Source organism: Convolutriloba macropyga, chromosome 12, assembly GCF_964194025.1.
Source record: "Convolutriloba macropyga chromosome 12, txConMacr16.3, whole genome shotgun sequence".
In the NCBI taxonomy this organism is placed as follows: domain Eukaryota; kingdom Metazoa; phylum Xenacoelomorpha; order Acoela; family Convolutidae; genus Convolutriloba; species Convolutriloba macropyga.
Window position 1 is genome coordinate 57,427,988 of NC_134479.1, and position 13,231 is coordinate 57,441,218.

Sequence of the window (13,231 nt, forward strand, 5' to 3'; positions counted from 1 at the left end):
CGAGTTATTTTATTATGACCGTTTTTGTTGTTTTTTGTTGTCCTGTCAGCAAGAGTCATTATTGATAGGTCTTATTTGCCCTCCAATTAGATATTATTTGATCTATGTAATCGCTTAGGCTGAAAGCTCATGATTTAATCGGCTTCTTCACCATTTTTTCGACTATTTCTGAAATTGTGATTTTTGCCAACTTTTGCTGCTAATTTTGTTGCGTGTTTCCCCGAGTTTTTTCAGTAAAAATAAATATACTCTTGCTATTTATACATAGTGCAACAGATGTTGAGGTATTCAGGTTTTAGTTGCGTGGTTTATTTACTTTGATGCCACTAATTTTCAATGACTCGTAAAAATCTTTTTTGCCAAATTTTTGTATTTTACTTCTAATTTGTCTGCAGTAGTCTTCAACAAAGCTGGCGTTTGCTGTCTATACTGTCATTGTGTAAAAATCTTCTGAAGACGTTTTTTGGGAATAATAACTTCAATAACACTATTTTTCTGGAAGAATGATTTGAATTGTTTGTCGGTTTTTTCCCGATTTCTGTGTTGTTTTGTTTACTTTCGTTGTCGCCTTGATAATTTTTTGTTTGTAATTTGATTGAGTTGTTGTTTTGTTGTCCTCAGCTGCTTCTATTCTTTGAATTGTTATTCAGGACCCGTCCGACTATGTTTTTTATTTTGTGGTCGGGGTTTTTGTTACGACCATTTTTGTTCATGCAATTTCAACTGAATTCAGTGCGTGGCGTCCTTTTTCACACTTAGCTGAGTGAGACTTTTTTAATAGCCGCACAGCGATAGCTGGGGCTATTATTGGCCTTCTCTTGGTTTTTTTTATTTCGTTGTCATGATTTTTGTTACGACCATATGACGTCACAGCCACTTTTTGTTCATTCGTTCATGCAATTTCAACTGAATTGCATGTGTGACGTCATTTTTCGCTCTTAGTGGAGCGAGTTTTTTTGTTCATGCGCGTGATTAAATTTTTGGTCACAATTGACTTACCTCACTCTCAAAAATGACTTCCTCACTTTGAAATTGACTTTTATTTACTTTAATTCAAAGAGATAAGGTCAAATGGGTGTGTGTCACTCTAAATGAAGGTTATATGAGATCAGCTAATAGAGGCAGCAATAACTTATACAGATTTTTAATCAAAATATAACAGATCAGCCTTCAATGAAAAGACGAATTTATTTGGTCTGTCTTTTTTACTGTTTTTTAGACTGTCGATCTACGAATCTATTGCGGCTATTTTCTGGCAATCTGCCAGCTATGTTTTGTCAATTCGCGTGAATAAATTTTTTCTCACATGTGATTTAACTCTCTCAAAAATTACTTCCTCACTCTGAAATTGAATTTTCTTTACTTGATTTCAGAGATAAGGTCAAGTGAGTGTGTGTCACTTTAATTGAAGGTTTTTTGAGAGCAGCTAATAGAAGCGTCACTAAGTTATTCAGATTTTTACTCAAAATCTGTCATCTCATCATTGAATAAAAAGAATATTTTTTGGTCTGTATCTTTTACCATCTTTTCGGGACTGCAGATCCACAAAGCTGTTGCGGCTATTTTCCGCCAATCTGCCAGCTGTTGTTAAATTTGAATTAATTAATGATTTATGCGGTTCTGAAATCGTATTTCGAATAAAAGTCCCTAATAAAAAGGGTTCTGCGGAGTTGAATAATCCCAAGCCTTGTTAATTTATCGCCAAATGTTTTTTAATAGCCGCACAGCGATAGCTGGGGCTATTATTGGCCTTCTCATGGTTTTTTATTTCGTCGTCATGATTTTTGTTACGACCATATGACGTCACAGCCACTTTTTGTTCATTTGTTCATGCAATTTCAACTGAATTGCATGTGTGACGTCATTTTTCGCTCTTAGTGGAGCGAGTTTTTTTGTTCATGCGCGTGATTAAATTTTTGGTCACACTTGACTTACCTCACTCTCAAAAATGACTTCCTCACTTTGAAATTGACTTTTATTTACTTTAATCTTTTACTTTAATTCAAAGAGATAAGGTCAGATGGGTGTGTGTCACTCTAAATGAAGGCTATTTGAGATCAGCTAATAGAGGCAGCAATAACTCATACAGATTTTTAATCAAAATATAACAGATCAGCCTTCAATGAAAAGACGAATTTTTTTGGTCTGTCTTCTTTACTGTTTTTTTTAGACTGCCGATCTACGAATCTATTGCGGCTATTTTCTGGCAATCTGCCAGCTATGTTCATTTAGTTTTTAATATCTGCCCTCTTCTCAGCAGGCTATTAGTTTTTTTTTAATTCAAGAATTGGTGCTGTCTTTTTTGTAAGATGTTTCAGACCTTTTTCCATGACTATGCGCTTCGAAAACGGGATAAAGAGTTGACCAGTGAGCATTAAGCCTTATTGGAGGCCCGTAGCTGGCTCCAAGTGCTCAGAGTGCGGTAATTGCATAGATGGCCTTAATATGAGGGGAGAAGTTCATTTTTGACCTCAAAAAGAGGCAATTTTGCGTGTTTTTCGCCATTTTTTTGAGTTTGTTTGATTAGTCTTAAATTGACGTCTATCAAAGTTGTTAAAGGCCTTTCGCACGACATAATTGCTTTGTCCATTTTGTGAGCTATGGGTTTTGGTAATGCAAACTTAAAAACGCAAAATGATACTGTTTTTTTTTTTTTTACAAATTTGCTTCCTGTTTGAAAGTGTTATTTTTGAGTGTTTCGATGCCGAGGGGCAAGAAAACTCCTCTATCCTCTGGGGTTTGCTAATATGTTACTGCAGGTTTTTAGTGGCAATGGAATGGTGTTTATGATTTTAATATCACAAATTTTAGCAATTTTTTAATAAAATTGGGATTTTTCAAATGTTCAGAATTATCAAGATCGCTCTTCGTCTTAAGTCTATCGATCTTTGTTGAAGAAAAATATTAAAAATTTTCGTTATTTTTTGAGTTACTCAATTTTTCAGGTCCAGTGACACTTCTTAACGCCCGCAAATGTGTTACTGGACCAATTATTGAGGCATAGAATGAGTTTTGCCAATATTAATTGCACGAATTTGTCATGAATCTTGGGAATTTGTCGAGAGTCGCGCAGCGATTAGATATGTAAGCCAAAGCTTCCAAGTGACTCATAGTCGCACTTCTTTTGAGCACGTTGTGCAAGTTTTAAAATCGGTCACTACAGTAAAATCTGTCAGAGTCAAGATCCGGCATTTTAAAACTTGCACATGTCTGTTTGAAGTAAAGTTTGGAAAATTTTTTTGAATTTATTAATTTTTTTGTACATTTCATTGTGACATCGGTGCGGCTTTTCATCGAATACTTTTTGTTCAAGTGACTTGTATGTAAATCAGCCCCGTTGAAATGAATCACATTTTTAGAATGGGACACAATTGGCACACCATACGTGGCATTTGTGCTCAAATTATATCTATCCCGCTTCCTAATTAACTATTTGGTTAAAATAAGGAGAATTGCTGTTGTTTTATTTACGCATTTATCAATTTCAGCGTTTTACAAAAATTTCAAGAACAGATTAGCTACCGTTTTGACCTAAACTTTGTCGCTATCTCTGCGTTGCTATACGTTTTGATTATTTAAAAAAAACTGCATATATGTTAATGGAGGCTGATGTTTTGAAGCTTCATGTTTAGATCGTGGGTTGCGGGTGAAAGCCATGACTCAGACGGGGTCATACTCTCGAAAGGGTATAAGTTGTGGATTCGTGCCAAACGATTCAGAAGTGGGCCTGAGAAATATTTCCTGGGTCTGTTTCTGGGATGCCAGCCGATTGTGGCCGAAGAGAACTGGACTTATAATGTGGAATTTGAGCTGACTTTGGTTAACAGCACTATTTCGAAGAATAAGAAGTTGTCGACATCGCATACATTCAGGTGTGTTATTGGACGGATTTTTTCTCACGTGTTTATTGTTAATAGCCGTAAAGCATCTGCATCATTTTTTCGACCATCTGATCAGTGACGTTAAGCGCCCTGTTTCTACCCCACTAAACATCTTGGCACTCATTTATTGAGCTTAAATTAAGAAAATATATTCACTGAAGGTTAATCGAGGTCGATGAGGATAAGATTAAAGATAAAGATGCATCTGATCAAAATTTTTTAAATAGAAGTTTTTAGAATAGTGTTGTATAGTATACCTATATTATAGTTTTTTTCCAGAACCCGGATCAGTGAATTTCCTTGCTGTATACCTAACTAGTTCACTTATTTTAACAATTTGTTAACGAACATTGTCTCATTAATAAGATCCTCGGTAAAAATTAACAATGCTGCGCGTGACAGATGGCGTTGAAATTTAAGATGCGGAGAAAATTGTAGTAAATTTAGTGAGGTTAAATGAATTTTTGATTGTCAAGAGAATTCTTTGCCGTTTCAAGCCGAGAAATAAAAGATTTAAAAATTTAACCAAAAATTTCGAAAAATCATATCAAAATTTTGTTTAAAAAACTTTTTTATCCGTCTGTTTTCTGCGGATTAAAAACCTTTGTGGTAACCATTGTGCTTCTGTATTGAACACTTTTTCGGAAAATAGAAAACTTCAGTCGATTTAGAGATCTCAAAAATCAACCATGGAAACGTAATACTAAAAGCAGAAAAATGTAATCGTTTCTAAATTCTCGACTTGTTATTGCAAACAATTGTTCTTATCTCATCAGAACTAACCATTTCATTGTTTTCCAAACCGTGGAAATGTAAAAAACCCGGTTTTGTGATATGAACATCAAATCATCCAAATTCATTATTGAAAAGTAAAGACGGGAATTTTTTAATCTTTATTTATATTCCTTATTTTGTTGGAGCATATTGTTTGATCTAACATCCTCTAGTTTAATGCATTAGAAAAGAATTTGAGACTCGGACAATTTATGGATCGCCACGTTGAAAAATCTAATACGAATGTTCATAACTTTTGAAAATTGAAATAAATTTTGTTTCACTTTGTATTTTGAAATTGTTTTTAAAATTGATATTTTCCAGCCTGTGGTTTCTGTAAATTGAAAAACTAAATAGATTATTGATTGTGAAACTTTATTTAAAAAATGAAGGCTTTTTGAAAAGTGGAATAACAAGCTTCTGTTTTCTTTTTCTGTTCACATAAAAATAATTAAAATTTTCTATTTCATGAAATTGGTCCGAAAAGTGATGAGGCCGAAACGTGAAAATACCGATAAACACTTCCTCCACGATACTAAATAAGAGTCTCAAGGACAGCATTGAAAATTCGACACAAGCAGAGGCAGAGTGCAAAAACTCAGAAATCTTTAAAATTATATAGAAAAATTACTTATTATTTGTTACAAATTGTACTTTCAAACATGTTAAAAAACCAAAATTGGCTTTGTTTAATATAGCTGTTGAGAGACCTGAGGGATTTTGAAAAGAAACGAATCGGCTCATTCTGCTCATAAAAACATCAAAAGTGACAATAATTTTTAAAGTTTATATGAAATTGTAGTGCCAATTTTACAATTACGATACAGTTGCCTCAAGAAGTCCAAACATAGTTATCCTAAAACAAACAAAAATTAAATGAACTGTGACGAACTATGTAGATCAGTATCTAAAATGCGAATTTTTTGAACAATATTTTTTCTTGGTTTGTAATTGCGTTTGTGTGTGTGCACTTGTGTGGGTGTATGTATGCGTGTGCGGGTGTGTATATTATGTGCCTGTGTGTGTGAGAGATAGAGGGAAAGAGAGTTAATCAGAGAGATTTAGTTCCTTTAAATAGCAGACATAAACAGCGGTAGAGTGCAAAAAATGTCAAACCATAAAAATTTAGAAAAACTACTTTTTTGATGCAAATTGAGGCTTTAAAAATGTCCAAATCCAAAAAATTTTTAAAGAAGTGTTAAAACTCGCTAACTCGCTGATAACGCAACTGCGAGATTTAAAAAAATAATTGTTCTATTAGGCTCATGAAACATTAAAAGTGACAAAAGGTTTTTCTGTGTCTGTGTCTTTAAAATTGTACTACACTTATCTTTTCAATGTGATCAATAGTTTCCGCTTTTTGCCCTAAAAATACGGCATGTTTTTTGATTCAAACAATACGAGTAATACGAACAATACATATTTGTTGTTTTCGAGATTGTTTTTTTTGAGATTTATGGTTTTTGCGATCTTGAGAGGTATATTGGAACATACTGTGCGCAGACTCGCATGAGCCATCTTGTTATCATTTTATATTGACAATTTTGGGTTAATTTTTAACTGGGGGGTAACGGTGAAAGCGTTCTGATTTTTGATAAGATAAAATGCAATTTATTTATTTTTGCTATGCGAAGCCAACTGAAGGGTAGTGGGGATGGAAGTGAGAAGTGATTTTATAAAATTTCACTACGTGAAAATATTTTCAATCTTCTATACTTATCAGACAATCCAAAGCTCTAAGCTTGATATCATTGTACATCAATGAAATTAATTCTTTCTTTCTTTGAAAGAGTTTAAACTGCGTAAACTCGGTTTCCTGTTAAGAGCTCACGAAGATGACTGGGGCTGGAACTCGTTCATGGACTGGAACCAGGTTCTGAATCCCTCATTCGGATGGATAAACGAATCGAAGCAAACAGTCATTGCTCAGTGCTGTCTCAAAATGTCAAAATAATCTTATTGTCCAATCCAAATTAGAATAAACAATTCAATCTTTATCTTAACCTTCTAGAACCTAGTTTATTGCTTACTTTTTCAAAACTTTCCCATCTTTTCCCGTATCTGAATTGCATAGCCCTGTTATTTGTGACCCCCAACCCCCACACCTTGAGTTTTCCTTATTTTGGAGTTTGTGTCGAATCGGCGGTGCCAAGAAAATTCTTTTTTCCCATTAAGGAATGAACGGATCTTTTCTGTTTTTGCCCCCCCAGTCCTATATAACCAGGCTAAAACAGGGCAAAAACAGAAAAGATCCGAATGAACATTGGAATCTTTCATCACTGATTTCTTCGAAACTCGTGTCATATTAATTGTAATCGTCACTCCTTGTTTTCATGAATAGGTTCAAAGCTATTAGACACGACAGAATTGATCACTGATACCACCTTGGGGGGGGGGGGGGGGATCGTAACAACGTCACAATCCCAGCCGCTTATTTATTATTATCTGTTGCATTTAGATATTGTAATTTCGATGACCTGATCACAATTTGTTGATTTCTATAAGAACTGTTTTCGGAAGAAATCCAAAGCTGACAAAATTTTTTGAATTTAGTTAATTTAGTTGACTCGAGTTATAACTCGGGCGGTTCTCTCTGCAGTTGGAAATATATTCCCATTTATAAATTAAAGTTTGAAACCTTCATAAACGTAAAAAAATGTGTTTGTAATGGCAAATCGTACCTTTTAGAAGTCTATAAAAACCATTATCAATGCAGAACACTGCCTTGTTTTTTAATCTTCTTGATTTCGTAAGAAAACTTATTTTCTCATGCAGATTTTGTTCGCAAAAGGGGCGGGGGGGTAATTCCAAATGTTGCTTGATGGCCAATCAAATTGTGAAAACAGATCATAATTTATGTTCGTTAACTTTTCACAACCAAATGCGCTATTCTGTATTTTATCTACAAAGTTTTCAACGTGCTACATTTTGATCTACTTTATTTTATCTCTTGCTCACAGCTAAAAAAATTAGATCTTATTTTTTGAATATCTTAGTAAATTTGATTGAAGTTCGCAATTTTGATTAATTTGAAGTATAATGCTGGTCATGCTCAATTCCTTCCGTTTTAGTCAATTTTGTAATTCGTTTCACTGCGGCATTAATATTATTCAGTGTTAGTCGACAATTCAATTCTGACCCCTTAAATTACAGCTCAATGCGTCCAATTTTATTTTGTTAATTATTTCAATTAATGAGCGAATGAAATAAGGCTAATGATTGTACGGTAATTCACCTCAATCAATTGTCAATGCTAGTGTCCGAGTTTTGAACAACACCCTTTTACCCGCAGCCAGTTCTAAGGAGACGTTTATTTCACACCACCCGAAATAGTGCCACTTGGATGTTGTAGTTGGAAATGTTTAATATGTAGATAGCTGTTCTATTATTATTACGAAATTGTTGAATTGATTATTTCGTGAACATATGTTGATGAAATTTTTTCTATTCTACATTCTTTTTAATCAGCTTCTTGAGTGTGTTGTGTGTCTAATAGCATTTACTGATTAAATTTAAGCCCGTATTGACATGCCTAGCTTGGCATTTAATTTTCTTTACTTCGATGATGTGATGACTACGAAGAGCCGTTTGAATGATTCTTTGGAACTGTTGATAAGTAAACTCTGTCTGACTTGCTTTTACCTATTTTAAGTTGTTTTTGAACTTGATATTTGACGTGTTTTATGGTAGACTGCGAGCCTTATCTTATTCACTTAGATTTTTCTTGTTAACTGTGATGACTACGAAGAGCCGTTTGAATGATTCTTTGGAACTGTTGATAAGTAAACTCTGTCTTACTTGCTTTTACCTATTTTGTTGTTTTTGAACTTGATATATGACGTGTTTTATGGTAGACTGCGAGCATTATCTTATTCACTTAGATTTTTCTTGTTAACTGTGATGACTACGAAGAGCCGTTTGAATGATTCTTTGGAACTGTAGATAAGTGAACTCTGTCTGACTTGCGTTTACCTATTTTAAGTTGTTTTTAAACTTGATATTTGACGTGTTTTACTGTAGACTGCGAGCCTTTCCTTATTCACTTAGTTTTTACTTGTTAACTGTGATGACTACGAAGAGCCGTTTGAATGATTCTTTGGAACTGTTGATAAGTAAACTCTATCTGACTTGATTTTACCTATTTTAAGTTGTTTTTGAACTTGATATTTGACGTGTTTTATGGTAGACTGCGAGCCTTATCTTATTCACTTAGATTTTTCTTGTTAACTGTGATGACTACGAAGAGCCGTTTGAATGATTCTTTGGAGCTGTTGATAAGTAAACTCTGTCTGACTTGCTTTTACCTATTTTAAGTTGTTTTTGAACTTGATATTTGACGTGTTTTATGGTGGACTGCGAGCCTTATCTTATTCACTTAGATTTTTCTTGTTAACTGTGATAACTACGATGAGCCGTTTGAATGATACTTTGAAACTGTTGATAAGTAAACTCTCTCTGACTTGCGTTTACCTATTTTAAGTTGTTTTTGAACTTGATATTTGACGTGTTTTTTGGTAGACTGCGAGCCTTATCTTATTCACTTAGATTTTTCTTGTTAACTGTGATAACTACGATGAGCCGTTTGAATGATACTTTGAAACTGTTGATAAGTAAACTCTCTCTGACTTGCGTTTACCTATTTTAAGTTGTTTTTGAACTTGATATTTGACGTGTTTTTTGGTAGACTGCGAGCCTTATCTTATTCATTCAGATTTTTCTTGTTAACTCTGATGACTACGAAGAGCCGTTTGAATGATTCTTTGGAACTTTTGATAAGTAAACGCTGTCTGACTTGCTTTTACCTATTTTATGTTGTTTTTGAACTTGATATATGACGTGTTTTATGGTAGACTGCGAGCATTATCTTATTCACTTCGATTTTTCTTGTTAACTGTGATGACTACGAAGAGCCGTTTGAATGATTCTTTGGAACTGTTGATAAGTAAACTCTGTCTGACTTGCGTTTACCTATTTTAAGTTGTTTTTGAACTTGATATTTGACGTGTTTTATTGTAGACTGCGAGCCTTATCTTATTCACTTAGATTTTTCTTGTTAACTGTGATGACTACGAAGAGCCGTTTGAATGATTCTTTGGAACTGTTGATAACTAAACTCTGTCTGACTTGCGTTTACCTATTTTAAATTGTTTTTGAATTTGATATTTGACGTGTTTTATGGTAGACTGCGAGCCTTATCTTATGCACTTAGATTTTTCTTGTTAACTGTGATGACTACGAAGAGCCGTTTGAATGATTCTTTGGAACTGTTGATAAGTAAACTGTCTGACTTGCTTTTACCTGTTTTATGTTGTTTTTGAACTTGATATATGACGTGTTTTATGGTAGACTGCGAGCCTTATCTTATTCACTTAGATTTTGCTTGTTATCTGTGATGACTTCGAAGAGCCGTTTGAATGATTCTTTGGAACTGTTGATAAGTAAACTCTGTCTGACTTGCGTTTACATTTTTTAAGTTGTTTTGAACTTGATATTTGACGTGTTTCATTGTAGACTGTGAGCTTTATCTTATTCACTTAGATTTTTCCTGTTAACTGTGATGACTACGAAGAGCCGTTTGAATGATTCTTTGGAACTGTTGATAAGTAAACTGTCTGACTTGCGTTTACCTCTTTTAAGTTGTTTTTGAACTTGATACTTGACGTGTTTTATGGTAGACTGCGAGACTTATCTTATTCACTTAGATTTTTCTTGTTAACTGTGATGACTACGAAGAGCCGTTTGAATGATTCTTTGGAACTGTTGATAAGTAAACTCTGTCTGACTTGCTTTTACCTGTTTTATGTTGTTTTTGAACTTGATATATGACGTGTTTTATGGTAGACTGCGAGCCTTATCTTATTCACTTAGATTTTCCTTGTTAACTGTGATAACTACGAAGAGCTGTTTGAATGATTCTTTGGAACTGTTGATAAGTAAACTCTGTCTGACTTGCGTTTACCTATTTTAAGTTGTTTTTGAACTTGATATTTGACGTGTTTCATTGTAGACTGTGAGCCTTATCTTATTCACCTAGATTTTTCTTGTTAACTGTGATGACTACGAAGAGCCGTTTGAATGATTCTTTGGAACTGTTGATAAGTAAACTCTGTCTGACTTGCGTTTACCTATTTTATGTTGTTTTTGAACTTGATATTTGACGTGTTTTATGGTAGACTGCGAGACTTATCTTATTCACTTAGATTTTTCTTGTTAACTGTGATGACTACGAAGAGCCGTTTGAATGATTCTTTGGAACTGTTGATAAGTAAACTCTGTGTGACTTGCTTTTACCTGTTTTATGTTGTTTTTGAACTTGATATATGACGTGTTTTATGGTAGACTGCGAGCCTTATCTTATTCACTTAGATTTTCGTTGTTAACTGTGATAACTACGAAGAGCTGTTTGAATGATTCTTTGGAACTGTTGATAAGTAAACTCTGTCTGACTTGCGTTTACCTATTTTAAGTTGTTTTTGAACTTGATATTTGACGTGTTTCATTGTAGACTGTGAGCCTTATCTTATTCACCTAGATTTTTCTTGTTAACTGTGATGACTACGAAGAGCCGTTTGAATGATTCTTTGGAACTGTTGATAAGTAAACTCTGTCTGCCTTGCGTTTACCTATTTTATGTTGTTTTTGAACTTGATATTTGACGTGTTTTATGGTAGACTGCGAGACTTATCTTATTCACTTAGATTTTTCTTGTTAACTGTGATGACTACGAAGAGCCGTTTGAATGGTTCTTTGGAACTGTTGATAAGTAAACTCTGTCTGACTTGCTTTTACCTGTTTTATGTTGTTTTTGAACTTGATATATGACGTGTTTTATGGTAGACTGCGAGCCTTATCTTATTCACTTAGATTTTGCTTGTTAACTGTGATGACTTCGAAGAGCCGTTTGAATGATTCTTTGGAACTGTTGATAAGTAAACTCTGTCTGACTTGCGTTTACCTATTTTAAGTTGTTTTTGAACTTGATATTTGACGTGTTTCATTGTAGACTGTGAGCCTTATCTTATTCACCTAGATTTTTCTTGTTAACTGTGATGACTACGAAGAGCCGTTTGAATGATTCTTTGGAACTGTTGATAAGTAAACTCTGTCTGACTTGCGTTTACCTATTTTATGTTGTTTTTGAACTTGATATTTGACGTGTTTTATGGTAGACTGCGAGACTTATCTTATTCACTTAGATTTTTCTTGTTAACTGTGATGACTACGAAGAGCCGTTTGAATGATTCTTTGGAACTGTTGATAAGTAAACTCTGTCTGACTTGCTTTTACCTGTTTTATGTTGTTTTTGAACTTGATATATGACGTGTTTTATGGTAGACTGCGAGCCTTATCTTATTCACTTAGATTTTGCTTGTTAACTGTGATGACTTCGAAGAGCCGTTTGAATGATTCTTTGGAACTGTTGATAAGTAAACTCTGTCTGACTTGCGTTTACCTATTTTAAGTTGTTTTTGAACTTGATATTTGACGTGTTTTATGGTAGACTGCGAGCCTTTCCTTATTCACTTAGATTTTTCTTGTTAACTGTGATGACTACGAAGAGCCGTTTGAATGATTCTTTGGAACTGTTGATAAGTAAACTCTGTCTGACTTGCGTTTACCTATTTTATGTTGTTTTTGAACTTGATACTTGACGTGTTTTATGGTAGACTGCGATACTTATCTTATTCACTTAGATTTTTCTTGTTAACTGTGATGACTACGAAGAGCCGTTTGAATGATTCTTTGGAACTGTTGATAAGTAAACGCTGTCTGACTTGCTTTTACCTGTTTTATGTTGTTTTTGAACTTGATATATGACGTGTTTTATGGTAGACTGCGAGCCTTATCTTATTCACTTAGATTTTCCTTGTTAACTGTGATAACTACGAAGAGCTGTTTGAATGATTCTTTGGAACTGTTGATAATTAAACTCTGTCTGACTTGCGTTTACCTATTTTAAGTTGTTTTTGAACTTGATATTTGACGTGTTTCATTGTAGACTGTGAGCCTTATCTTATTCACCTAGATTTTTCTTGTTAACTGTGATGACTACGAAGAGCCGTTTGAATGATTCTTTGGAACTGTTGACAAGTAAACTCTGTCTGACTTGCGTTTACCTATTTTATGTTGTTTTTGAACTTGATATTTGACGTGTTTTATGGTAGACTGCGATACTTATCTTATTCACTTAGATTTTTCTTGTTAACTGTGATGACTACGAAGAGCCGTTTGAATGATTCTTTGGAACTGTTGATAAGTTAACTCTGTCTGACTTGCTTTTACCTGTTTTATGTTGTTTTTGAACTTGATATATGACGTGTTTTATGGTAGACTGCGAGCCTTATCTTATTCACTTAGATTTTCCTTGTTAACTGTGATAACTACGAAGAGCTGTTTGAATGATTCTTTGGAACTGTTGATAAGTAAACTCTGTCTGACTTGCGTTTACCTATTTTAAGTTGTTTTTGAACTTGATATTTGACGTGTTTCATTGTAGACTGTGAGCCTTATCTTATTCACCTAGATTTTTCTTGTTAACTGTGATGACTACGAAGAGCCGTTTGAATGATTCTTTG

The 13,231-nt window shown here is 34.0% G+C and overlaps 2 protein-coding genes across 4 annotated transcripts in view; both read left to right on the forward strand.

The window, feature by feature from the left end:
• LOC142350946 (uncharacterized) overlaps window positions 1-13,231 on the forward strand; it is a 94,086-nt gene that overhangs the window by 10,362 nt on the left and 70,493 nt on the right. The window contains exons 4-5 of one of the 3 annotated variants that reach the window (XM_075402972.1): window positions 3,633-3,872; window positions 6,480-6,805. The exons of the other annotated variants lie outside the window; for them this stretch is intronic. Of the exons in view, the coding sequence (XP_075259087.1) occupies window positions 3,633-3,872; window positions 6,480-6,609 (370 nt within the window). The 3' untranslated portion in view covers window positions 6,610-6,805. Of the gene's footprint in view, window positions 1-3,632; window positions 3,873-6,479; window positions 6,806-13,231 lie in introns of those variants that run through there. 3 annotated transcript variants of the gene reach the window in all.
• Window positions 1-13,231, forward strand: part of LOC142350947 (calcium-binding protein 39-like) — a 613,053-nt gene that overhangs the window by 10,356 nt on the left and 589,466 nt on the right. The gene's annotated exons all lie outside the window — the stretch shown is intronic.